The 24,608-nt window shown below is 37.8% G+C and overlaps 1 protein-coding gene across 4 annotated transcripts in view; it reads left to right on the top strand.

Moving 5' to 3' along the window:
* BICD1 (BICD cargo adaptor 1) overlaps positions 1 to 22,753 on the top strand; it is a 188,192-nt gene extending 165,439 nt beyond the window's left edge. For 2 of the 4 annotated variants that reach the window (XM_055712165.1, XM_055712168.1), the window contains one exon: positions 16,927 to 22,753. In XM_055712165.1, coding sequence (XP_055568140.1) covers positions 16,927 to 17,123 — 197 coding nt within the window. In that variant the 3' untranslated portion in view covers positions 17,124 to 22,753. Of the gene's footprint in view, positions 1 to 10,122; positions 10,132 to 10,303; positions 10,380 to 16,926 lie in introns of all 4 variants that reach the window. The other 2 variants (XM_055712169.1, XM_055712166.1) reach the window with 2 other exon arrangements.
* The last annotated feature ends 1,855 nt before the right edge of the window (positions 22,754 to 24,608 follow it).

Below are 24,608 nucleotides of genomic sequence, written 5' to 3' on the forward strand. Positions count from 1 at the left end.
AAAATCAAGTAATTTTGTGGAGTTGCTCATTTCTGAAAGCACATTAAACCTGAAAGTTTTCTTGCTTTTCATGTGTCTTTCAAGACTGATTTACAGAATGGCATTTAATTCTCACAAGGTGAGACTGATATGGAAAGACAGGATAAAAAATGCCATATAATAGTGCAGCAACTGCTCAAGCACTAAGCTCACCACCTGTCACACATAATTAAGACTATGTAGTTAATACTGTCAATATAGAAGTAATCCAAGATTAATTTCTGCTGTGGCTCTATGCTTACAGGCAAATCAAATATGAATAACAATATGATACCAACAACTAGCTTTTGTTTGTTGGCTTGCATTCTTACCATAAAATTTACCTTAATTTACAGAAATTCTATCCCAAAGGAAATTTCTATAGAGTGACCCTAATAGTGTCTCCAAGAGCTAATCAACATCTGTAAGTAGAAGCTAACAAGGAAAATAATAATGAAAAAAAGTCAATCACCCCAATGCAGAGGTCCTAAGAAGTCTTCCAATTAAGTCTGTAAGCTGAGACTCAAAGGGAATTGCTTAAGAGTTGTCTTTACTAATTGCCCTTTACACTGGAAGTGGTTTCAACTGTAATAGGTTAGAAACCTGGGAATGCATTGATCTATTGGACGTAGTACAAACACATTTTAACACAAGGGGCAGAAGGTCTGCTGAGTAGAGTGTTCCTGGTTTAGTTTTTTCTTTCTGGATTTTGAACTTTTTCAAGGGGCAGTGTTTAGGATATAATTTTCAGAAATATTCTGTAAAAGGTTATTCTCTGTGTAATCAGAAGCTCATGTTCCTTGTATGTTTTTCTTAAAATAATGTTAAAGTGGAATTTACCATGTGGGGCAAGATTCTTGGCTTTGGCTCCTCTTCCTTGCTTCTTCATCTTGTTTAGGAAGCATGAAGATATGGAAAAGCATGGTCAAAAGGAATATTAGGGGTAGAAACTCTTGATAGGAAATGAAGCTGTCTTTACCCTGCCCTTTTGGATGATGGGGTTGGGAAAATGATCGAGGGATGCTCAGGCTGACACTACTCTCCACAGCAGAGGCTGGCTGCAGAGGTGAGCCTGCATATCTTACAGCATTGGAAAGGTAGGGGGAATAAATTTTTGATAACAGGTTTGTGTCTTCTTTCATTGTGTGGTGAAACAGCTTTATGTGCAAGGTCTTCAGCTGTGCACATTTTTTTTTCTTCAAGAGTATTTTGCCAAAAATAGTTCTAGCTTTGCTTTTGAGCTTAAGTCCAATGTCAGAAAGCTGCTTGTGGGTATCTAAGCCTTGCTGCTATAAACATTGCTTCAGTACCTCAACTTTTCGTTTTTTATGCACTTCTCAATTTTGAAACAGCAGGACTGTTAGAAATCTGAACATGGAGGAAAGCAGAGCTTCTTTTGAAAATTATTGTGGAAGAAGTCCTTTGAGGAACACTGTCAGCTCAGACATGAATTTTGCTAGGAGGGTGCTTTGTAGATCTTTGATTGCTCAGGTCACCCAGTGAACAGTTTTAAATTATTTCTTTCTTTTCCTTCATGAAGGAATTTTATAGATTAATGAAAAGGAAAATCAATATGACTAGGGCCTAGATACCTCTTTCTTTGCTGATTTTGTGTTAAAGAATTTTATTCTGAATGCTACTTCATGAACAATATGGATTTATCTGTACATTAAGTGAAAGTTTATTCTTAAAAAGTAGTGCAGACGGTTAACTGAGCCACGACTATTAAATAAGATATGCAGCCATATAATATTTAACTAGTCAGACTAGTCTGCTCTGAATTGTTCAGTCAGGTAAGTTTGATTCGCTTCATCCAAGCAATGCAAAGCAGGTGGAACATGCAAGTTCTTCAGAACTATTATTTTTTTAAAAACACAACTTTATTCTGACAACTCAAATTTACAGTCTGAGTGCAAATTTCCCTTTGCCTCATTAGAGATCTGTGGGTGATTCTTCTGAATCCTCAGCTATAAATAAATATGTTGTATTTTTATCTACCAAGAATGTATTTGTGTTGATGGTGATCCTGTACCTGCAAGATGTGTCTGAGCTTGTGTAATCGGGCAAGATACTGGCTATTGCAAGACTCATGTTGTATTGCTCTAATCTGTCTCTGCTCTCTGTGAAAAATAGATTTTATTTCTTTTCAGCAGAATTTTTTAAAATCAAGTGTACTTTGGTTTTGGTTTGTTTTGGTTTTTTTCACTGGAACATGATGCTCTTCACAAAAAGGATAATTCAGTCATTATTACCTTTCTATCTGTGTTCACTTTTTTGTTCTGCATTGTTCTATTTTCTGTGGGGTTTGTAAACATGCCATGTTTGTGTATATATGTGTTCATTGTTTAATGAGCAGTATTAGTGCATATATACAGATATATGTATATATCTTCCTGCTCTCAGGGCCACGTCCTGCATCTGATATGCTCATTTAAGTAAGCTTAATGAGCATTGCATATTTATGTCATTTCAAGCATGGTACGTTGTCCTTGTGGAGGCCATTTTGAATTTGAAGAACAGTATCCTTGCCAAGGACATTAGTTGGCTGTAACTGATGAAGAAGTCAGCTGGCTCAATGTACTTTTACCTCTTGGTGCCACTGTGAATAGGACCTTTTCGCTCTATGCTTTTTCTCTCTTGCATTTAGCTTTCCAGTTATCACTGATGAGATCAAACCCATACATTTCATGCTGATCAATATAATTTAGCTACTTCAATATAATTTAGCTGGCATGAATGGAATAATGGCATGAATTCACTGCAGTTTTACAAGTTTCATTTGATTTGTATTTGTATTTTTCACTATATAAAGAAAGCAGTTCTGAAATAAAACCCACTTTTAATGGAAGCCCCAATCAGTTTGTTAAAACACTAAAAAAACCCAAAAGTGCAGTGAATTCCATGCTTTGCTGGTGTATCTAAGTTATGTCATGGTTATCTAAGTTATGTCATTGCTGGATGGAATGGTTAATATTAGTGTCATTTGTTCAAGTTCTCCAGTAAAATCTTGTTAGACTTCTGGTTGTTTCTAACTAAACAGGTATACAGGTGACACATCATATCTTTAAGGCGTGTTACCAGATATTTGTTGCTTTCTATGAAAATTTTGGGCTTTGGAATCCAGTCATATCAATTAACTGAAACAGTTATTGAAATACCTTGACAATGTTGGTAACAAAAAATATCCATCTTCATCTTCTTTTATGACAAGGTTTAATGTGGTTTCATGACTTATTGATTTTTAACATCAAATATACAGGAATATTCAATACTGTGCTTCTCATCTCAGAAAATAGGCAAAGCTGAAGTAAGTCTCTGTTTAAATTAGACATGCTGATATTTTAGCTCTCTAATAGAGCAGTTCCTTGGGATGTTGTGATGTATGGAGTAAGCTCACCAGCAATTCTTTAATCAAGACTAGTATCCCTGATTGTAAGTATCTCCCTGTCTGTATTTCTTAGGGCTATGAAACCTTGTAGTTGTACCTTATGCTGTTTCTTCCAAAGCCTGCTAAAGTTAGTTCCCACTGACTTCAACTTTTGGATCAGGCCCTTCTTCACCCATAAAATAGCACAAGTATTTTTGGTTTGGTTTTGTGGGTGTTTTTTCTGGCTGTCTGAAATGTATCCTAGACACTTACATTTCCATGAAAGATGAGTAATCAACAAGACACAAGTGTGGCGATACCTGTATTTTTAAGACCTGTCTTTTCCTCTTTTGAAATGTTTAAAATGTGTGTGTCTTTTAATGAGTAAGTATTTCTTGAACCATCAGACCTTTCTAAATGTGCTTTTTATGAACTGTATATAAAAGAGAGGAACTGAATATATATTCTCACCTTCTACCATTTCCATTTCTGCTATTTTACTAACCCATTATTTAGCTTCTCAGTAGATTTAATGAGGAATTACTTAAAGCATTCACAGAAATCATTTGAGAAACAATATAAACACATCATGACAGAGAAAGTGTGAAAAAACCTACAGAGCTGACAAGAAACCTTAATGTTCTTAGTCTGTAACTGGAGAAAAATGCATTTCACTAATTTTGTTAATGACTAGGTATTATTTATTTTTTTAAATTATACTGAATATGAGCTACAGCAAAGGGCAAGGCTAGGTTTATAGCTTTATCACTGTACTTTGAGCCAGCAGTCACGTTACTGCTGAAGCACATGGGCTGAAGGCAAAACAGCTCTCTAGGTTGGGGTAATTCAGGTCTAAAAAGAAAGTAGAAATCAAATCATGCAGAATAAGGAAATAAGGAGAAAAACCACTTCATCTATTGTAGCTGTTGTATAGATGAAAGGACTTACTGGAACATAGCCAGGAAACCTGTCACGTTCTGGAAAACCACTGAATCAGTGACCTACTAAACCATGTCTGTCTGTGTTATGTGCCAGGTAGTGCGTGAAGTTGTTAGTGAAGCTCCACAAGTTGGCTTTGCCAAGACAGATAGCATTTCTCTAAATGCTATAAAGAAATAGCAATTAAATCCCCTACCTCTTCCAATAAGCTTAATCACATGCTTTTATTCTTGAGCAGCATTTAACAGAAGGCTCTCTGTTACATTCACTCTGTCTGGCCTTGTCCTGAAGGTAAGGAGCTGAGAGGAAGAGGAGCAGAAGGAAGCCTGTATCAAGAGTCTGTAGAAACAGTGGGACATTCCTGGGCCGCATTTGGAAGGAAGAGAATGGACATGTGGAGGTGACAGGAGATGAGGATTTTAGACGCATCCTACTGCTGGCCTGTTGCATCTTAGTGCAATATATAGATGTTTCTGATGCCTCCAGCTCTGTGTGCTAATGGGAGTTCATCAGTGTGCTTGCATCTCTTAACTGTTATTCTTCAAATAAGTTTTGAGAAGACTAAGAAATAAGGAGTGGAAGAATTCATTGTTGTTGAAACTTCTCAAACCAACAATAATCTCAGACACCAAGCTTCTCTGTATAGCAAGCTTAAGATCTGAGTTACCTGGCTATTTACAAGACTTGACATAGAAATTTTACAGTAGATCAGCTTTACCGTGAAGTAAGCCAAAACTTAGTTGGTACTTGGTTGATAAATTTGTCTATCTCCAAGCAACAATCCGTTATTCAGTTTAATGGGAATGGAGGTAAAACTCAGACAGTGTGGAAACCCAGAGCATCTGGGTACTGGAAAATGTCTGTGCAGAGGCTGCCTTGCAGCTGGTGAAGTTCGTCAGGCTGCCTGTGTGCTAGTTGTGCCAGAACAGGGCTGGCTGTCATGGAGCTGTACAATGGCTCTACAGCATGGCTTGGTCCCCCAGCGCTGCTCACTTTGCTCCCAGGCCAGGACAACCCGAGTCAACCCTGCTCTTGAGAGCTGGGGTTAATAAGGCTGACCAGGCTCTGAGTGGAACCCATGTGGTTTGCTCCACTATAGTCCTCTACTTCCAGGGACAGCCCACAGAAATACAGAGCTGCTCCCAGTTGGCAGCTGGCGGACTGACCCACTGGGGCTGTGCATAGGGCAGAGGTAACTGTGTTATTTCCAGACCCAAGCTGACCCTGGAAGCAGAAGGGAGAGACACTTCTAATCTTTGACCTCTACCATTGTTTGTGCTTTTTTCCTAAAGTAAGCCACAGCTGTCCTCTCACCAGATGTTCTTTGTGATAACCATTACCACTTAAAGTTCCTCTTGGCCTTGAGGAAGGTCAAGGTTTTCTTGACATCCTTTAGAAAAACAGAGAAAAATTGTAAGTGAAACCAGCTAGTCAAAAAATAGTAAAAACTTCTGTGCCTGTCACCACTGGATATAAACAGTTTTGGGACTTTTCTCATCCTGTCAGATTACAGTTTGAAAGCATCTCCACAAATCTCAATACGGTGAGGTTGGTGAGAGTTTTAGTGTTCTCTGCCCTGTTCTTCTTGACATTTCGCATTTGTCTTTTGGGTTTGGAAATTTTCCTTGTTCCCCACCTTTGAGTAGAGAGGGTTGATTTATTGTCATTATAGGACTTTCTGTGTGATGCAGCATGTTTCTGCCTCTGCACAGTCATAAGATTACTGATTTGTTCTTTGCCCAATACTTTTGACTCATGCTATTAACCATTTATTTTTTCCCATTAAATTGACATCTTGGGAAAGAAAACAATTCATCACAATATAAATGGAGACAGCTTCTCATTTCAAGTAAATTGTCAATAACATCTTCATAGACATGTTATCAAATTCCTCAAACGTTATGGGGCAAGTTCAATTGACATTGGGTAGCATGACACAAAGCTAGGTAGCTTGAAAACTTTTAGGTAGGAAACAAGGATTTTCTGTTGGCCTGGGGTGGTCAGTGGGATGGTAAGGAGAATTTGTTTTAAAAGACTGAAAAAGCCTCAGTCTTGTATTTTGTTATAAGTGTTTCTTGACAGCTTTTCTTTCACCAAGAACAGATTTTTCTCCCAGTGTTTTTCACATCAGAAATACCAAATATGTAACATTAACTGTAAAAAAAAAAAAAAAAAAAAAAAAGAACGTTTGATTGGTTCATTGCTTGATTCTCAATTTTACCCTTTCAGATAAACCAAAAAAAGGTCTCCACTAGTTAACTGAACTAGACACAGTTAAAAGTATGTTATGTATCAGTTACTCATTCACAGCATCCTCAATGCTTATCTTTGACAGCACTATACAGAGATTAGTAATTTACTGAGTGTCAAAATGTGCTAAAATGTTCCATTGCAGTATGCTGGTTCCTGAGCAGGTGGGACTGAAAATGCTTGCATGTAGTGTTTTCACTGAGGACATTGCTGATGTCAACAGAAGGCAATGCCCATCTCTTGGACACTATTAACCCAGTTAAGCAGGCCTGTGTTGATTAGAATCACACACCTCACAAACCGGAGGGCAAAGCACACCTTGTGACATGAGGGAAACGGGTTGTTCTTGTGGCTGAGCCAAAGGGAAGCACAGGAAAAGAGTTTGGTGCATTTTTTTCTTTTTGAGATTTGCTCTAAGCCAGTAATTTATAGCAGCACATTCAATCCTCATATGAGCAGATGTAGCTTCTCTCAGCTTCGTATTTTTAATGCTCTTGCATCAGGAGCTGATGGAACCTGATTAGGACTAGGTGTTAGATTCCAAAGGAAAATCAGCACTGGCTAATCTGAGACAGAGGAAATCTCTGAGGCCTTTACACCACCATTGCTAGAAAATGGCTGAAATGTTAAGAACTGGAAAATCAGAACAGGCCTAATGTATAGCACGAGTCAAGCCTCAAAGCTCCAACAGATATAGCGGTGAACATTGTCTGATACTGCCATGGGACTCTGTAAAGACTCCAGCTGTTGAATTCAGTGAAAACCATCATATGATTTTTTTGTGTACAGTAGCTCTTTGCCTTTTGTGGATGAAATGGTCACTGAACTTCATTTCTTGGTTATAGGTTCATAGAATCATAAAAGGACTCTTAAGAGATCAGTCAGCACACACACACAGAGCGCCCCTAGTAGTTTATTTTCTCACAGCAACTGGACGTGATGGAGAAATAAAATAATCTGTATTTAATAACTTTATTAATAATTTTGGTGCTGGTGTTCCCCAAGCATCTCCTTCACTCCGTAGCTTAACTGACACCCCTTGTTGAATAATAACTGGGAACAGGCATCTTCCAACATAATTTTTTATCTTATTTTTATTTTTGAGTAAAAGAGGGCATGTCTTTCTTACCTTGTCTTTATGGTATGTGACACTGACCACAGAATCAGCAAAGACATCTTTGAATCTCTTAACCGTCAGCAGAGTATTTCAGAAAGAAGCAAACATTTATTTGATACAGGCAGGAGTTCCTTAGCAGAAATGAAGGACTGAATTGCTGTCTGCTAGTTTTCACCTTTAAGCACCATGTAACAAGAAGTCATTTTATGGTTGTCATGACATTAGAGAGTAGTGTTACAAACCCTCCAAAATACTTAAAAGGATTAAATATAGAAGGAATAAAGGTAGCTCTGGCACAGCTATGGAAATAAGTAGCTATGAGCGCCTTTGAATTTGAAATGTGTGTATCTAAGCTATATGCATTCTGCTTAGCTCTTTCTTAGCATAATCCTCAAAACTTCACTCCTGGAGGATGCAGGAAGACGATTCAGCCATTTTGTTATGTGGAGCACTAGATTTCATACCGATGTGAGTGTGAGCCAGATTATGTGAGCATTGCTGACACCAGGTAAATTGTTATTTCATATGAAGTCAAGGGAGTTTGTTCACATGGAATAGTTATTATGCAGCTTGCATAATGCTTGCAGACTGGCACTCTGTTCATGCATTCTGCCAAATCTAGCAGATGAAGAGGAATCATAAAATATTTGCAGGATGTTTGAGATATTAGAATAGGATCATAAATCAGGCATTTGCCTTGTTCTGGAAAAGCCTGTCAGAACAAAATCTTCTGTATTTATGTCCACATCTTTTTATCACACAGCATTCTGTTCTGTACTCCTTTTCTCACTGACTACCTTCTATAAGCTGTCAGCGATGACTTTGCTTTGGACTTCTGCAAGCTAGTTTGTTTAGAACAAGGCATTAACTTTTTAAAATTTTATTTTATTATTTTTTTTACAATCATTTCTCATCTGCAGTTAACCTGCCCTGTCTGTCCCCCCAGGCACCTTTTCTTTTAACTGAGCTTTGCACTGAAATGACTGTATTCATGGGTCAAATACACAGCAAACTCTTGCACTCCTCTGATAAAAGACGTACTGAGGACTGTAGTGACCATCCTGATAAATGAGAGAATGGCACAGTATAATTTCTCATTCCATTTTTACTTCCTGACACAATGGTGCCAGCACTAACTGCATATATTTTTCTGACGTAGGTACCTGTGAAATTGAAAATAGGTCCAAACCACTCTCCTCTTGGCTGAAGCAGGAAGAAACTAGTGATTTGGGTACGCTTGCTTCCACCCACTGGAGGTCAGCACAGATCTTCATAGGAAGTAGGGAGAAGCACTCTGGGCTTGTGTGAAACAGAAATGTGATAGCTGATGTGATGCTCAGTGTTGCTAGGAAGGTGTGTTTCTCTGCACTGTACCTGATGTCACCTCAAGACCCTTGACAGCAAATTGCTTGTATATTCTTCCACTTGACTGAGACAAAGAATAGAAGTGGGTTTTGGAAAACACCTACCTTGTAAAGAGAAATGATTACTGGTGTTGAGCTTTAAGTAGGAACCAATTGAAAAAAACAGAATCAACTTCTTTCCAAGTACATGAAGTGCTTTTGTCTCATTTTTAAGGTTCAGGGGAAAGTAACTCCTTTCCACTGAATTGTCAGTTAAGAATTAGGTTGAAGCAGTCAGAGAAGATAATAGGTCTGCAAACCCTGCTGGAAACAAAGAGTAATCTCCAGCAGCTTTCCAGATGGTCAGAATTTCATCCATAGATTTTAATGTTCAAAAAGACCCTGCTGACACTGTTATCTGACAGTCTGAATCACACAGGCAGTGGAATGAAAGGCCAGACCACTGCGGGGAAAATGAGCAGATCCTGAGATCTGGAAATCCTGGTAGAAACTAGTGAGCTAGAAAGCAGGGTTTTCTTGTTCAGCTGCTTTCATGAAGTCCCACACATATTGAGTTTAAAGCTATCTTCATATTGCAAATGTCGCAGTAAAAACGTAACAACAAAGGATTATTTGGTGTTACTGTTATTTAATAAATTAAGAATTAGAATACAGCTTTGCAAGTGATTAATGAGGAAACTGCTTTGGCAGAGAATTGATAAAATAATCTAGACGGAAGAGTGAAAACAGACTGTATCAAGTTCTCTCTTTTCTCTACAAAAAACAATCTCACAAGCACTATTTAGAAGTTGTGAAAACTTTCTTGCAAGCTTTTTCTCAAAGGCCACAATGAAATGACATCTGTAATTGTTATATGGATGTAAGTTCACTGGAGAAGTTGAGTAGCTTTATTGACACTTCTTATAATAGATTAAGCAAAACAACTTCAGCAGCAGCAGAAGAATGAGAATTACAAGGCTTAAACCCAGATCCTGAATACAGCCCATTATTGCTGTCTGTTTAAACAAAAATTTGCCAGTGCTAAGGAAAAACAAAACCCCAAGGTCTCTACTGCTTCTCCTGAAAAGAAAAAAGAGGCAAAACCTAATGTTATTACTATCAGAAAAAAGATGTTTCTGTGAGATAAGGAACCAAGAACACATTCCTCACTAAATCTCTCCATCAGATGCGTAGCCTATGTACTACTGTTACTAACCCCTTGCTCTGTAATCTCTCTGTATATATGTCTAATTTATCAGTTTCTTGTAGATTGTCAGCAGCCTGCTGCCTCCATACCGCCACACGGCTCACAACTAGCCAGGGGGCCAGATTGCCAGACTGTCAGGTAAACTTAACTAACTCTCCTCTCTTTGCACATAGCTGCATGCACGTCTGCAACTCCCCTCCTCTTCCTTGTACAAAAGCTCTTCCCTACACTTCTTCACTAACAGCAAACTTTTAACAACTTGAGGAACAGTGATAACTCTGCAGTGACAACACAGACATGAATGACAGCATTCATGCGCTTATATCCATGTAAAAACATGGAAAAAAATGCAGCGTTGGATCTTGCAGTCCTCATTTGGTCTTTTTATATAGACAGTTTCTCAATGATGCCAAAATAGTGAAGATTTTATTTTGTTTCTAGATAAATTTACTTAAAAGGGGACTTTTAATTTTAGGCATAGGTATAGGCTTCCCTTTTGCAAGATGGCATTTTAAAGGCATTTGTAAGATTTTAGCAGACAGTTCTTAGAAAGCTCTCCTTGACCTGGAAACTCAGACCCACTGCAGTCAGTTCTTAATCTTGTTGTTAAAAGTAAACTCCTGGTGTCCTTGTTCATAGCTGGTGCAAAGGTCAAATCGTGCTTCTGAGGTGGTTGAGTTAATCAAGGCACAAACCTAAACCTAAGCAAAAAGAGATTACAATATTTTTCTTTTATCTGTTCATGGTACATCATTTGCATACATTCATTTATGCCTATAATAGGTTACATTATTTTTAGACCTTTGCCTGGTCTGTAGTGACCAAGTTGATCTATAGCCCTACATATAATGAAGCTGTTTCCCGCACAGCACTAAACTTCATGTGCATCGGGAAATAGGTATGCTACAGATTTCAGACTGCACATCAGACACTGCCAAGCACTAATTCTGAGAGTCACAGGGGCTCTCTCAGTTGTCTTGGAACAGCCACTTCATTTGTGCTTATCTTTTATTCCCTACAAAGTGGAAGTATTATTAACTTCCTTCTATTTAAAGGTACTACAAAAATCTTACTGAAAATTTGGCAAAAGCTCATTATAACTGATAAGTACCATAGGAGTTTTACAGCACACTAAAAAAACCTAGTTCCATTTAAAATCCATACGAAGTAGTTCTGCTGTATTTTAGATGTTACAGCAGTCTGAGAATGTCATTAGGTGCTTTGGATACACAGAAGTTTAATGTCAATGATTCTTATTTTAACCCTATTTAATTTACCATCACAAAACCAAAGCCTGTCCTGTTCCTTCCAGAGCTACTCCTCTGGTGGAGAATATACTCTACTACCATCCCTTCCTAAATGCTAACAAACAAATTGCTCCTGCAATTTTAAAAATTCTTTTCAGAATGGAAGACCTACCTGATTTGTTGCTGCTATACATTTATCCACAAGCATTACCTTGTTCTGCAAACAAACCCACAGAAAGGGATAAGGTCCGAACGGAAAGTCTCAAGGTTTTCTGGTTTGTCCCTGAATTCTTCTGCAGTTAGGAAGACCCCATTAGCTACAACCAGAACTGTAAGCGTTCAAGAGGCCCTTCTTGCCACTGTTTCCAAATCAAAATCTGCCACATAGAAAACAGTAATGATATTTACAGATATGGTTAATATTTTTAAAAAATCAGATCAGTCATCTCACAAACAACACACACCTGTATACTTAGCTGAACTATTGACTTTTAAATGACTATTGCTTTTTACCACTAGATTGATACTCTTCTGGTGAAAACAACACACTATTTTTGAGATATTAGCACTGTTGCCTTGCTTGTCTCAGCCAAGTAGCTGCACAGTGTCATAAAGCAGTGAAGTCTAACAAGATTTAGTGCAAGTCAGCCTGATGGCAGAAGTTGCCATCTGCTTTAAACAAAGTAATTGAAATCTGCAGTAAAATTTGAAGTCATGTAAAGAACCAGTTAGGCTTGCTGAGGTTCAGATTTTCTAAATCCAGCAGAGGAGGAAGACGAGAGCTTGCACTGCCCTTCCTTGTCCTCTGACAGTCCCTCCTGGCATGGGACATGCTTTCAGTCATGTGGTGATGCCAAATGATGCAGATTAAAGTTCTGTCCAGCCCTGAAGTCACCCATTTTGAGAGAGGTATGCTTGTTTTTAAGTCTTTAACGTTACTCTTGCAGTAACGTGACCTCTCAGTGGCATCTCACCCAGGATTAAACAACAGCTCGTTAAGATTTGTAATTCACACGGATGTTTTCTGCAACTTGCAGTATGTATAATCATGTTCAAGCTAGTTAGTATTCCTGACCATAACACATAGATTCACTTTGAACTTTAATATCAAATACAGAAAGATTTCCCTCATCCATTATCTATACTGGATTTTAAGTGGGATTTGTGTAATTCTGGATTTTCTGGTAATTGTGATTCCAGTGCATAGGTTTTGGTGAACCTCACTGCGTAAGCTATGAACAGATTCAAGCCAAATGACACTCCAGGACACATCTAGTAAATTTATTTACATGTTCATCTGTGTCTTTTTGCTTAAGTCTACATATTTCAACTGGAACCTGATCTAAAGAATCTGTTAGAACTTTTAGTAAGATATTTTCTAAGTAAACCAATGCAACAATGCATTAAAGTCTCGCTCTGCCCTCCATGCACCACCTCAAATTTCTAAGCTCAGGAGTATGGGGCAAGCACCCAAACCTAGGCCTACCCTGAAAACTACTGGATGATGTTCACCATTCCTAGCGTCTGTAACTACCTGTCCGATGGACAAGATTGGACAGGGCTAAGATATTGCCATCATGTAGTATTAAAAAAAGCATGTCTGTCTTTGGATAATGTTCAGGTTTCTGTTTAATGCAGTGAAAATCTCATTTTCTTTATTAGAAGACAAACTGTAGACCCAAGTTATGTATTAATAAAAACAAAAAACAAACCCAAAAAACCTTATACTGCAAATTAAATTAATATTATCTTTTTTAAGAAATAATGCTTGTATTTTATATAAAATAAGAAATAAGGTAAAATATTACTGCATGCAGAATAGTTGCATTCTGAAAATATTACCGGTCTGTTTATATTTTCCATTGCTGATTTGTTACACTTAGAATCAATGCCAGACAATATTGCATGCAAATGGCATCTTTAAGGCAGAGAGCAGAGTACTTACTAACACTGAAGGGCTTTGCATGCTCTTTTTCAATTGATTTTAGAAATACATGATTAGCATTTAGAGCACTGGTGGGAAAAAAAAAAAGATATGCTTAAAACCAGAAAATAATACTAACGCAAAAAATGACACAGGCTTCACTCATCAGCTGAATGAATATATCCCCAAATGACACCAGCCTTTAAAGAGAGGTTTACAAAAATATCTATTAAAACCAAGTGTTTTAAAAGCTGCACATATCCCATGGGGGGAATGTAACAATATTCTTCCTTATTCTCAGTTAACAGTCAACAGCTTCAGTTTCTTCCATGTCTTTCTATTGCTTTGTGTTATTAATCTCACCTGCCATCCTCTACTGCCCACGACTGTCAATGTGCCTGATAGCTCAGCTCCAGGACCTGCTGCCATGATCACCTATACTGCCATCAAAAGCACACTGAGTGCCATGTGTCGCTTGCTGATTCTGATCTAATTTTTGTTTATATACTGCTACGGTAGTCTGCATTACTGAACTGGATATATTGTGTTTCTGAAGAGAGGATGGTGTAACAGTAGAGCTTTAGGAAAAGACTGAAACCTACTGCAAATGATGGGTGTATACATGTTGCTACAAAGGTGCCTTGTAGCCTTGTAATTATTTTTCTCTTCCTAATGCCCCTAATATTTATTATTGGTTGAAAGGGGAATGGTGAAACAAAGTTTTACATTTCTTCTGTGCACAGAAGTGTGTAATCTGAATGTAATAATGAAAGTAATTCTAAGCACAGTGCTTCCTAATCTGAGCATAGGCTGGGATAGTTTTTATTACAGTAGTTGCAGTCAGAGCTGACTTTGTACTGAAGGTCATGCCAAAACATTAATATGCTTGTGCATATTTGTGTAGAGGAGAACCTGCTGTGTCTCGAAGAGGCCCTCTTTCAGGCCATTGCTGTACATAAGTCTTAACTGTGGCCATTTCCTCACCAGTCCTCTCCCTCAGAGCATGAATAGCTTGTTGCTTGTTTTTAAAGCTGGGAAGGAAGCCCCAAAAGACAAACACATCTCTGCTAATGAGCAAGGAAAATTCGGTCAAGTTTCTGTTCCTTCCTGACAATTATGGAAGTCCTTTACAAATCAAATGGGACAGAAAGGGAGGAGAGTCAGGCAGTCTTCATAGGGTAATGTGACCACCTCCTTGTTTTTACTCCCCAAATGTGATGTTCAAGTTCTAAATTGGTTTTGTTTCTCTGAAGGACTTAAGACTAGTGCTTCTCCTAAGCCTATCTTGTAAATTTAGGAGGAGCTCAAGCCAGGGGCTGGCTCTTGATGAGTGGATAAGTTTGACAGTAAATGCAGACCTTTTTGATCCATCTGTAGTCACTCCTGATACAGACTCATTTGGGTAGAGCAGGCAAAGATCTTGATCAGACACCTTTTTAGATGCTGTATCTGCATCTGTGTGTGACAGAACATGGCAGAAGAAAAGGATACAGCCATGGAAAAAATTACTTGGAGAAGACAGGGTTTGTGTCTTCTCAGAGTGTTCGATTAAACAAGTCCAACTACTAAGTTGCAAGAAAATATTTTAGATTAAGTATTTATGCCTATCTATACATAGAGATTTAGGTTAGACTAAATCTATATGGAAACCAAAGAGTCATAGTCCCTAACACTACATGTTGGGGACTGACCTACTCAGACAGCTGAGCACAAAACAAAGCTTGTGAGGTCCTGAGCTTCTATAACCCACTTTCACCAGCTATTCTGCGATCACAAAACTCATCTTCAGGAGCATTAATGTGAAAGAGAATCTAACTTAAAATGTGCAAGTCTATGATCTTCAAATAAATAAAAAACCCAAAACAAACCCAGAGGTGCAAGGACTGTAAATCCTGCTGAATTGTAATACCTGTGGATTTGTGGTCATTGTCTCCTAGGCTTCTCTGATTTGAAAATGTGGACATTGCCATCTACTTTCTTAATGGTGATGGCGCACACTTGTTTCTGTCTTCAAGCAAGTGCAATGTCATTTCTTTGTTTCCCCAAGTAGGTGCTATATGTGGAACTACAGACAATTTCAGTATAGCTGGCATTTCCAGTGGCAGATTTTCATATACCTCTGGCATTTCAAATTGATTCATTTCCAGCAATAGAGTAATTGCATCCCTTCAGCCAACACTCCAATAGTCTGCTGCAGAGATAATATGTAACATCTCGGTTTCTAAAGAAGGAAAACGGAAAAGGCAAATTTTCTTGAAGACAGGGACATAAATGATTGTGCTTCATATATATCACACTGTCGAGCTTGGAATAACTTCAAGACTGCAGAACATTTGAAGCATTAGGAAAAAAAGTCTCCCCAGACACATAGGAAAACTGGTTTTTGATTGATTTTTTAATTTATTTTTTTTAATAAATTACATTTACTTGCATTCTATTTTGGTATCTTGTTTTGCCACATGCTTTCCTTGAAAGTTTAAAGGCTGTCACTTAGCTTGACATCATCAAGATGAGCTGAAGTTCATCCTTTTACAACAGGACAGGTCAAGGCTGAGGAATCATACAGGGCGATTTATGCCTGCATTGCCTACTGCTGTGTGGTGCAGACTGCTGAGCTGCCTTTAAATGAGCAAACCTGATTATCCAAAACTTTTCTAGCAGGAGCACCCTGGCACTCAGCAGGATGAAGTGGGGTATGTTTGTGTTAGCGGCCCCTTATTTTTGTGCTGCCACTGCTAGGCTGCTACTCCAGGCCCACCTGGTTTGCTGAACGCTGGTTCAGACCTCTGCGCTATAGGACAGTGCACGCTATAGATGCACTTTTAGAGGCTTAAGGGTTGAATACTGTTTTCAAACAAATTGTACACAAAAAACAGCCAAGCGACAAAGTATATGACAGAATTGAAGAGGATTCAAACAGCACAAAACCAAAAGAAAACAAACCACAAAAAAGCCCCTTTGGAAGTGTCAATTACAAAATATGTAATGCTTAGGTTGCCTGATGAAGAAGGTTACACTGTATTTGTTCATATGTACTAGTAAATAGGTCACATTCGGTAAGAGATCACATTTTCACAAAGTTATGAAAACTTATTTCCAGAATGGCACTGTCCTTCATTTCAAGCAATTAAAGAGTTGCATATAGAAAATCTTTAATGATCCCACAAAGATGGCACCTATATTGTCTTTCAAAATTTGTTCCCCCATTTTGCACATGCGTTCATTTCTCCACACAGCATTTTTCATCAGAGCATGCACACAGAAATTGTGTACATGAACTGGCAAGCAGGATATCTGTGCCACTTCAGATATGCATCCAGGTGTCATTGAATGTGTGTGCACACTGAGGATTTTCTTTATGTATACTGTGTATCTGAGGATCCAGATTCAGAGATGAGGCTTCATCCCCTTTTAAAGTTTGTTTCCAGTCCTGTACTATTTACGTGCATGTAAAAAGTTTGCTCTGTATTTTAAGCACTTTTTCTCTTTTTTTTTTTTTTTTTCTAATTTTCAGTCCTAATGCTCTTCCAGAAGAGCAGCCACATTCCAGCTCTCAGTGTGCCCCTCTCAACTGTCTCTCTAAGCCTCCTCCTTACCCCTAATCTTCATATGCAACGTAAGAGAAAATGCAAACAGAGTGGAGTTCATGCAACAAAGGTTGGGGTTGTTCCCAGCAAGCGGGTAGACAATCCTGCCTTGTTGCTGCATTGACAAGTCTGGATTCATATCCCCTGCTCTGGCGACTGAGGGAAGGTTGAGAAGAAGAACACAAAGCACAGAGCCCAACCTATCAAGAAGACTTTTTATGGTTCCTCCGACTGTATTCAAACTTTGCTATCACAACTAAAGTGTAGTAAAATTTAACATGTCAACAAAAACGTTCTCCCAGCTGCTTGGCTTTACCTCGGAAATAATGAGAGACTTAAGCCAATACTGAAAAAAAGTATGTTACAAAAATCCTACCCTCACATCCTCTAAGTTCAGCCATAGGAACCAGTTCAAATTTCCTTTTGTTGTTAAGGGTGTGATATTTATTTCTTACTTTATTTGCACCAGAATTTTGTGTTTATAAGATACAGTCTTTTTTTTTTTTGTGAGAGTTGTATTTAATTGATTTTCTTTTTTAAAAACAGAAATAGCTTAAGTGAAGAATGACTGTGTTAATATTAAAAAGAGGCTTGTTGCATTGGCCAGCATATGGCCAATTTTTATTGCACAAAAATGTTGGGAATAGGTTGAATTGGAATGTTAACAATGACTGTATATTTTGCTGCTGCACTGATATTGTTTATGCACTTGGTTTTTAATTCCTATTACACTAGCTTCTGGTTTTGTTCTAGCTCTTCACTGAAAGATAATTATTAAGCCTAAGAAGGAGATGAAAGGATGATGTATTGATTTGTTTTCAGTTGTTTGCTTGCAATGTAACTATATTTTTGCATTTCAGACATGTAGATGAATTGGTGCTGTTTTTTGAGGTTACTTTCTATTCGGTATCTGAGAAAGAAAATCTAAAACAAGTAAAATGTTGTGTGCTACTTAAAAACATTCTTTCTTCCTGCTCCCATATTCAGGATAATAGCTCGAGGCCTTACTGTGAAAGGCTAGTGCGAATGGCAAAGTCGTATGCATTTTGTGTGAAGCATTCTGTGATGAAAGAACTCATGCAGGTAGGGTTAATGGTGTGGATCAGAGTTAGTAAGACTTTACTGTAGTGCATTTTTTCCTTGCCAAAAATCAACAGACGCAGAACCTTAGCTCATGTCGATTTATGACAAATACTCAGGTGATCTACGCTACACAGACTCTATCGCAACAGTGCACAGTGTTCCTAGTTAAAGATTCTTTCCTGTAAAAGCTGAGTAAGTCTGGGGTTTTTTTCTTAAAAAGTAGTGAGTTTCAGAACAAAATCAAAGATAGCAGAATTTATTTTGCACAGTACCTGACAGCAAGGCAAGCGGCTAAGTAGGGAGTCATGGTTCAGCATCTATGAGCTTCCCGTCTGGTCATCAGCTAGAAAAAAAAGACTGCAGTACTGCATCCCTGCCTGCTTGTTGGTAACTAGCAGACTCCTTGCTTTGTCAGGTGGCCTTAATTTATTTACAGAAGAAAGGCTTAGATATTTCCACGTCTTTATTCCTTCTCTGCAGCACACGTATGACCTACAAGTGGGAAACCAGTTCAGCATAAGGTGGAGAGCAGCTGGGGAAAAAAAAAATTGCTGCAGGTGTGGTTGGAATAATTCTTTCATATTCTGCCTGGATCTGAGAAAATGAAGTCAGTCTTCTGTTACTAACAGTGCTTACCAAATGTTACAATACACAAAACATCAGCAGAGGAAAGGATCAGTGACCACTCAGTGTGCCTAACAAATCATTATTACCATAGTACCAGTAACTAAGGTGCTGTAAATACAAATACTCTATGTCATCAACAACGTATGTCGTGTAACCTTGGCAAAGCAGCTGAGCTATTGTAACAAAACATTCAGAGCCAGAGGTGGAGAAAATAGGAACAAACTGATATCCAATTCTGATCAGATCAAACAGACAGCACTCAGCAGTGTTTCGACTTCGGTATCCATGCGGTTCACATGATCCTTCTCATACGCATTTACATCCCTGTTCTGTATTGTACTTAACCTATGTGTTGTCTTGTCATAGAAAAGTCAAGTGAAATCTTGTTCCATTCTATTATAATGTCTAACACTGAGATTGGCTGCTATTTTGATTTTTATTTTTTAAAAACCAACATTTTATCTGAGGCAAATGCTGCCTTCAAAAAGTGTCTCAGAATTTCTTGACCTTGTCAGACTGGTGTATGAATATCATACAGTGACCACGTCTGCGTTCAACAAAGACAGCTACTGTATATTGTTAAAAAGAAAAAGAATTTGCATTGCACTTTGAATACAGTTACTGCAGGCTGCACTTGGAATAGTTTTTCCTATTTTCATATCCAAATCAAATGCATTTTCCCCAAATTTAAGTCAAAATAAACAGAAATTCAGTGAAATACATTTTCTTTCTATATAGATATGAATTTAGTGGAAAAAATGTTGTACTAGAACAGTGCTTTAGAAACATATTTGTTTCCAGTTGTGATTTGCAGAGCAGATTGGGAAAATAGAAACATTGTACTGGTATGTCCATGTGGATCAAGAGTTATGAAACAGCATCCAATGGTATAGAAACTGTGGCCCCTTTTTATAGAAATAAGTGATTTTATTAAATTTTTTATTCTCTTAAGCTTTAAATATTTAATTTCTAAGTTTTCAATTTACATTTTTTTATATGTAAGAAAACTTAAGTGTTGGAAATGTAAGAGAACTAGAAACAAACCAACGTAAATGTACAAATGGCTGTAGTTACTGCATTGTAAGTACCTGTGTAGGTCCCTGGGACAACTTTTATCAGTTAACCAGTGCAAAATAAAATCCATATCTTGAACTTGAGATGATAAATTCTTCTTTATTATATAGTGATTAATAACGTACAACTTTGTGAGAGATTTTATACGAAATATTTACATGCAGACAAAACCAGAAATGAAAGCCTGTTTTTTTAAGGGTTGCAAATTCTTATATTTTCCCAATTTAAAATTAATTTAGATGTGTTGATATTTATTCTGATTTTTAAAGATGAAGAAAAAAATATACATGTATTTGTAATAGTTGAGTATACTCAGAAATGCCGAAATGTGTCCTACACAGTGAGGAAGCAATTCAAACCCTGCTCTGACTTTTGTATCTGAAAGGCAGCTTTTGTTCTCTGTGATGGCCTTGACATTTCTTTGGATTTGGAATACCCTATTCAGTTCTGGGACATTTGGGTTTGGGTTTTATTTTCGAATGTAGTGAAAAAATATTCCTTGTTCAGTGAAATGATCTACTTCTGGAAATCCAGTTTATATGAAATGTGTGGGGGAAAACAGAAAAGGAAAAAAAAAAAGGAAATAAATCAAATATATGGGGAGGAAAAGATAAATAAATGAACTGTAAAATGTAATAGTATGGAAAAATATTTTCTATCAGTCAGAAGATAAATGGAGGTTTTACAGAAAGAGGAAATGTTACCATTTTTCATGCTAATCGTATAGAAGTTTCTGCCTTCTAGATGGAGGTAATAGGAATATTATTTCTGAAAGATCTGATTGACAGGTTGGCATCTCTCTGCTCTCTGCATCCACGTTTTTCACAGTAAACTAATGTAATCATAAATATACAGTAGGGTTCTTAGAATGAAACTGTATTTAACACTGCACGTTTGAATGCCAAGATGACTTTAAGTTTATTTTTTGTTTTTAAAAATGGTAAACTTAAGCCTTTTGCCATATTTAAGTGTGAACAGAAAGGAGATTATTTTATGAAATATAGCCTCATTTATGAAATATGACCTCACCTATGAAGGCTGCTCATGGCAGTTATGTTGAAAATACTTAAGCTGTTAGTAAGATATAACCCAGTCCTTATCACACTGGGAATGACACCCATGAATCTGGGCCCTTATTTTGATACCAACCTTGTCGTTCAGCGTGCAATGCCAAAGTCAGTAGTTGTGCTACCAGTTCGACTATAGCTGCATTGATCATCGTCATAAGGTATAGATTATATCAGCCCTTCTGAGGTCTGTTCCTTTCTTTGGCGGAAGATGCATATCCACTGAAGTTACAGTAAATTTCTTTCTTTTGTACTTTGGAAGTCTTCATTTGAGAATGGCAGGCACTGATGTTTTACCTTTGAAGTATGGTAATTGCTATAGTTACCTTTTTAAAAATTACAGTCATTGCTTTTCTTCAATTTTCCTTTGCTGTGTGTGCAGTGAGTCTGAAAGGGATATACAATATTCAGACTTTTTTAGCAATTAAGGATTTTTTTTAGTATAATTAAGCATCCTGTGGAAGAGAAACAAAAAAGCAATTGCCTTTCGCCTTCAGGCACATATGCATCTAAATATGCAATGTAAAATGCGTGCATGAGTTTCTTAACATCGTTTAGCTTTTCCATATCCATAACCAAGCTAGAAAATTCTTATTTCTTGTGCGATCTGCATATTCCTCTTGCTAGAAAGGCAAGAGGACTGTCACAGAGACACCGTATCTTTTATTCAGAGGTGCACAGCTTAAATCCTTATTGGTTTTTAATCTGTTTCCTGTGCAAGTCTTGAAAATCCCTGTTGTGAAATCTAATGGCAAGCAAGTGACAAACTGACAAAAGGTAAAGGAAAAATCCTGTATTCCATGACTGGAGTTGATTGCAGGCAGACTTTGGGTGACAGGGCCCTGTGTTTCAAAACTGTCTTCCTCCAAATCTCTGTATTTATTTTGGTTATCACAATTTGCTGCAAAAGAAAGCATGGAAAAGAGTGTGTGTTTTTTTCCTCAGCATTAGTAATCTGAGTTAAACAGTTTGTATTGGTTATTTGATTTCAAAAATATTTGGGAAATCAATAAACATTGTGATTGATAAAAGTTTCAAGTAGAATGGCTTGCTAGTTGCGTTGTTATTTTATCAGCTATGAAGAAGAAATAAGAGTAATCTAGCTTTTTTTTTTCTCTCCGGTTCACAGATATGGCTGTGTGTGCTATGCCAGCAGATAAATTAAGTCAATTTTATTAGTTATTGTCCTATTGATTTTCAGCCCTGTGGTTTGACTGTTAAAGGGTTAATTAACTCGATCCTTTGTAAACAATTAAAAAAAAAAGAAAACTGATGTTTTGTGACTTTTGTAATTTCTTGAATGTTTCCATTTGCATGATGTTCTGTATCTAACAAACCATACAGATTGCTGTGTTCCTTTCAAACGAGTTTTAACATTGGTGGAGTTTGTGACAAACACAAATTTGTATACTGTATGTTTACTGCTGTAATAACTCAGCTACTCCTATGTTGAATTGACAGTATGTTGTCCTGCCTTCTTGGGGTTAAATGACAGAGTGTTTCTAGGTGGTGAAGAATATAAAAGTATATGTGTTCATTTGCTAAGGACTGAATATTGGAAACTCTTCTTGTTGCTACTTTATGCTAAAAGCAAAAAAGTTAAATAATTCTTGTTTCCAAAAATGCATCATTTGTTTTTAAAATTGAAGTATTTTCCATGTTAACTCTTCCTTGTTCTTGTAGACAATCCTAGATTAATGCCTTGTGAGGGATTCATAAAGTCTGTGCTTGTACATGTGTAATATGATCATGCAGTCAAATGGTTGGGAAAAACACTCTAGTGCTGAAGAAAATAATTTAAAGAAGCCAATATACTGATTCTTACATCTTTATGTTCCAATTAAAATTACAGTGTAATGCATAACTGTTCCAGTGAATAAACTGGCCATTTTTGTTCATTTAATGCCACGCTGTCTGGTCTACTTCTATTTACATCAGTTTGCAGTGCCTTGGCTTGGCTTATACTTCTACATTTATTTAGCTCATAAAGATCCATAACGGTAAGTTTCAAAGGTATCAGACAGGAAATGAAGAAGGGAAATCAACATTAAAGGAAACGCAAATGAGAATTAAAGCAAAGATGCTTGCTCTTTTCTGAGATTGAGAGAGATAATAAAACACTGATTCCCCATATAGTGTTTCCAACAGATCTGAGTAATCTCTGAAATGCTGCAACATCTGCATAGTCTCAGTACAAGAATTCCTTGTAAGAATTCCGCATACCCCTCAGGGGATGTAGAAGCAAAAGAAGAGCTGAAGCCAGCGTAAAATTGGTTTGGGAGTGCTGTGCACAGTACAGCGTACCACAACATCCTTTTCCATTGCGGAAGAGCCTTGCTCTGACAGCAAGGGGCTCAAAATCCTCCCCCAGCAGCCAGTCCCGCACTGATCTGGGAGCTCAGCTCCTGGCAGGCAGGCAGCTGCTGCAGCTCCCCCAGTGAACCTCACTGCTCGCAGGGTCTCTGAGGGGTAGCAAATGTCCAGCTTTTAGGAAAGGCCAGGAAACGGGAGGAGCCTGGAGGAAGGATTGCACCTCCAAGCCTGCTCTGATGCTTGACCCAACGGAAGTCAATTGGAGGGCTGGCTTTGTTTTTAGCTGGCTACAGAGATGCTTCGGATAGTAACAGAATTTGTGCATGGTGACAGAAAGGCAGTTCAAGAGCTGTTACTTATCAAAGTTCTTCCCACTTGGCCCTTTTCTTCCTTTTTCTCGTCTAGCTTGGGGAGGTCTCCCACCTTATCTGTGTTCATTGCAGAAGTGCCTTTGGCAACAGCATTGCAGGACTGTTTTAGCAGAAGTGTGACTGCTCTGGGTAAAATTTTCTTACACTGGGTGTTCCTTCCCTTCAATTTTAAATTAAAAGAGTTCTCTTCTGAGAGTTTAAAAAAAGGGGAAGGCAAACTTTTTTTCCTCCGCCTATTTGTTTTGGTAGCAGTTTCCCAGAGGGTTGCCCCTTGTGTGAATGTTCTCATGACAAAGTTGATTGGAGAAGCTTCTAACCTGTGTAGCTCCTTCCCCTTCCTCTGTATCGTCTCTACAGGTGGTCCTGTGGAGCTCTCTGAAAGGCAATGGTATAAATAATTATATAGTCTGGGTTAAAGAAAATAAACAAACTCCAAAAATATATCTTTTGTTTCTAAAGAAAATGTCTGTGCACTCTATCTCCCTTGAGAAGCACCTTTGCCCCTTGTTGTGGAATATGGGGTAATTTCTGACAAATGAACTATTGGTTTTCCTACAGAAATATGCCAAATGAAAATGGAAAAGAAGCTGAAGCTAAACTTTACAGTCACTGCCACTGCAAGTCTTTGTTTCTAGATACCTCCCTTGATAAATCCTGCAGTTATGTTTAGAGAAATGCAGGTAAAAACTCCCCGTAATACCTAAAGGCAGCAGGAGCCATGGTTTAGTTCTGTTAACAACATAAAATACCAACAGGCCACTGGAAACTCAGGTTGAGCATAAAAAATTATTGCATAATTTTGAACAAAGTTGAAAGCTAGGCTTCATGCATGATTCATGAGACCAGTAACAAGAACAGAGGTACTATAAAAAGAGCCATACCAAAGGGCTGACATCCACATCTAGCAGCCTGTGAATGACAAACATTGAGAAGACTTTATATATAGAACAAAATACAGGGGAAAAAATGATAATAGTAATTATGTACATCCTGGGAAAAAATACTTGGAATAAAGCCAGCTCTCATCTGAAGTAAGGCCTTCCTCTCAGTGGAAGGTTTGAGTCATTGTCTGAA

Source organism: Falco cherrug, chromosome 5, assembly GCF_023634085.1.
Source record: "Falco cherrug isolate bFalChe1 chromosome 5, bFalChe1.pri, whole genome shotgun sequence".
Lineage (NCBI taxonomy): Eukaryota > Metazoa > Chordata > Aves > Falconiformes > Falconidae > Falco > Falco cherrug.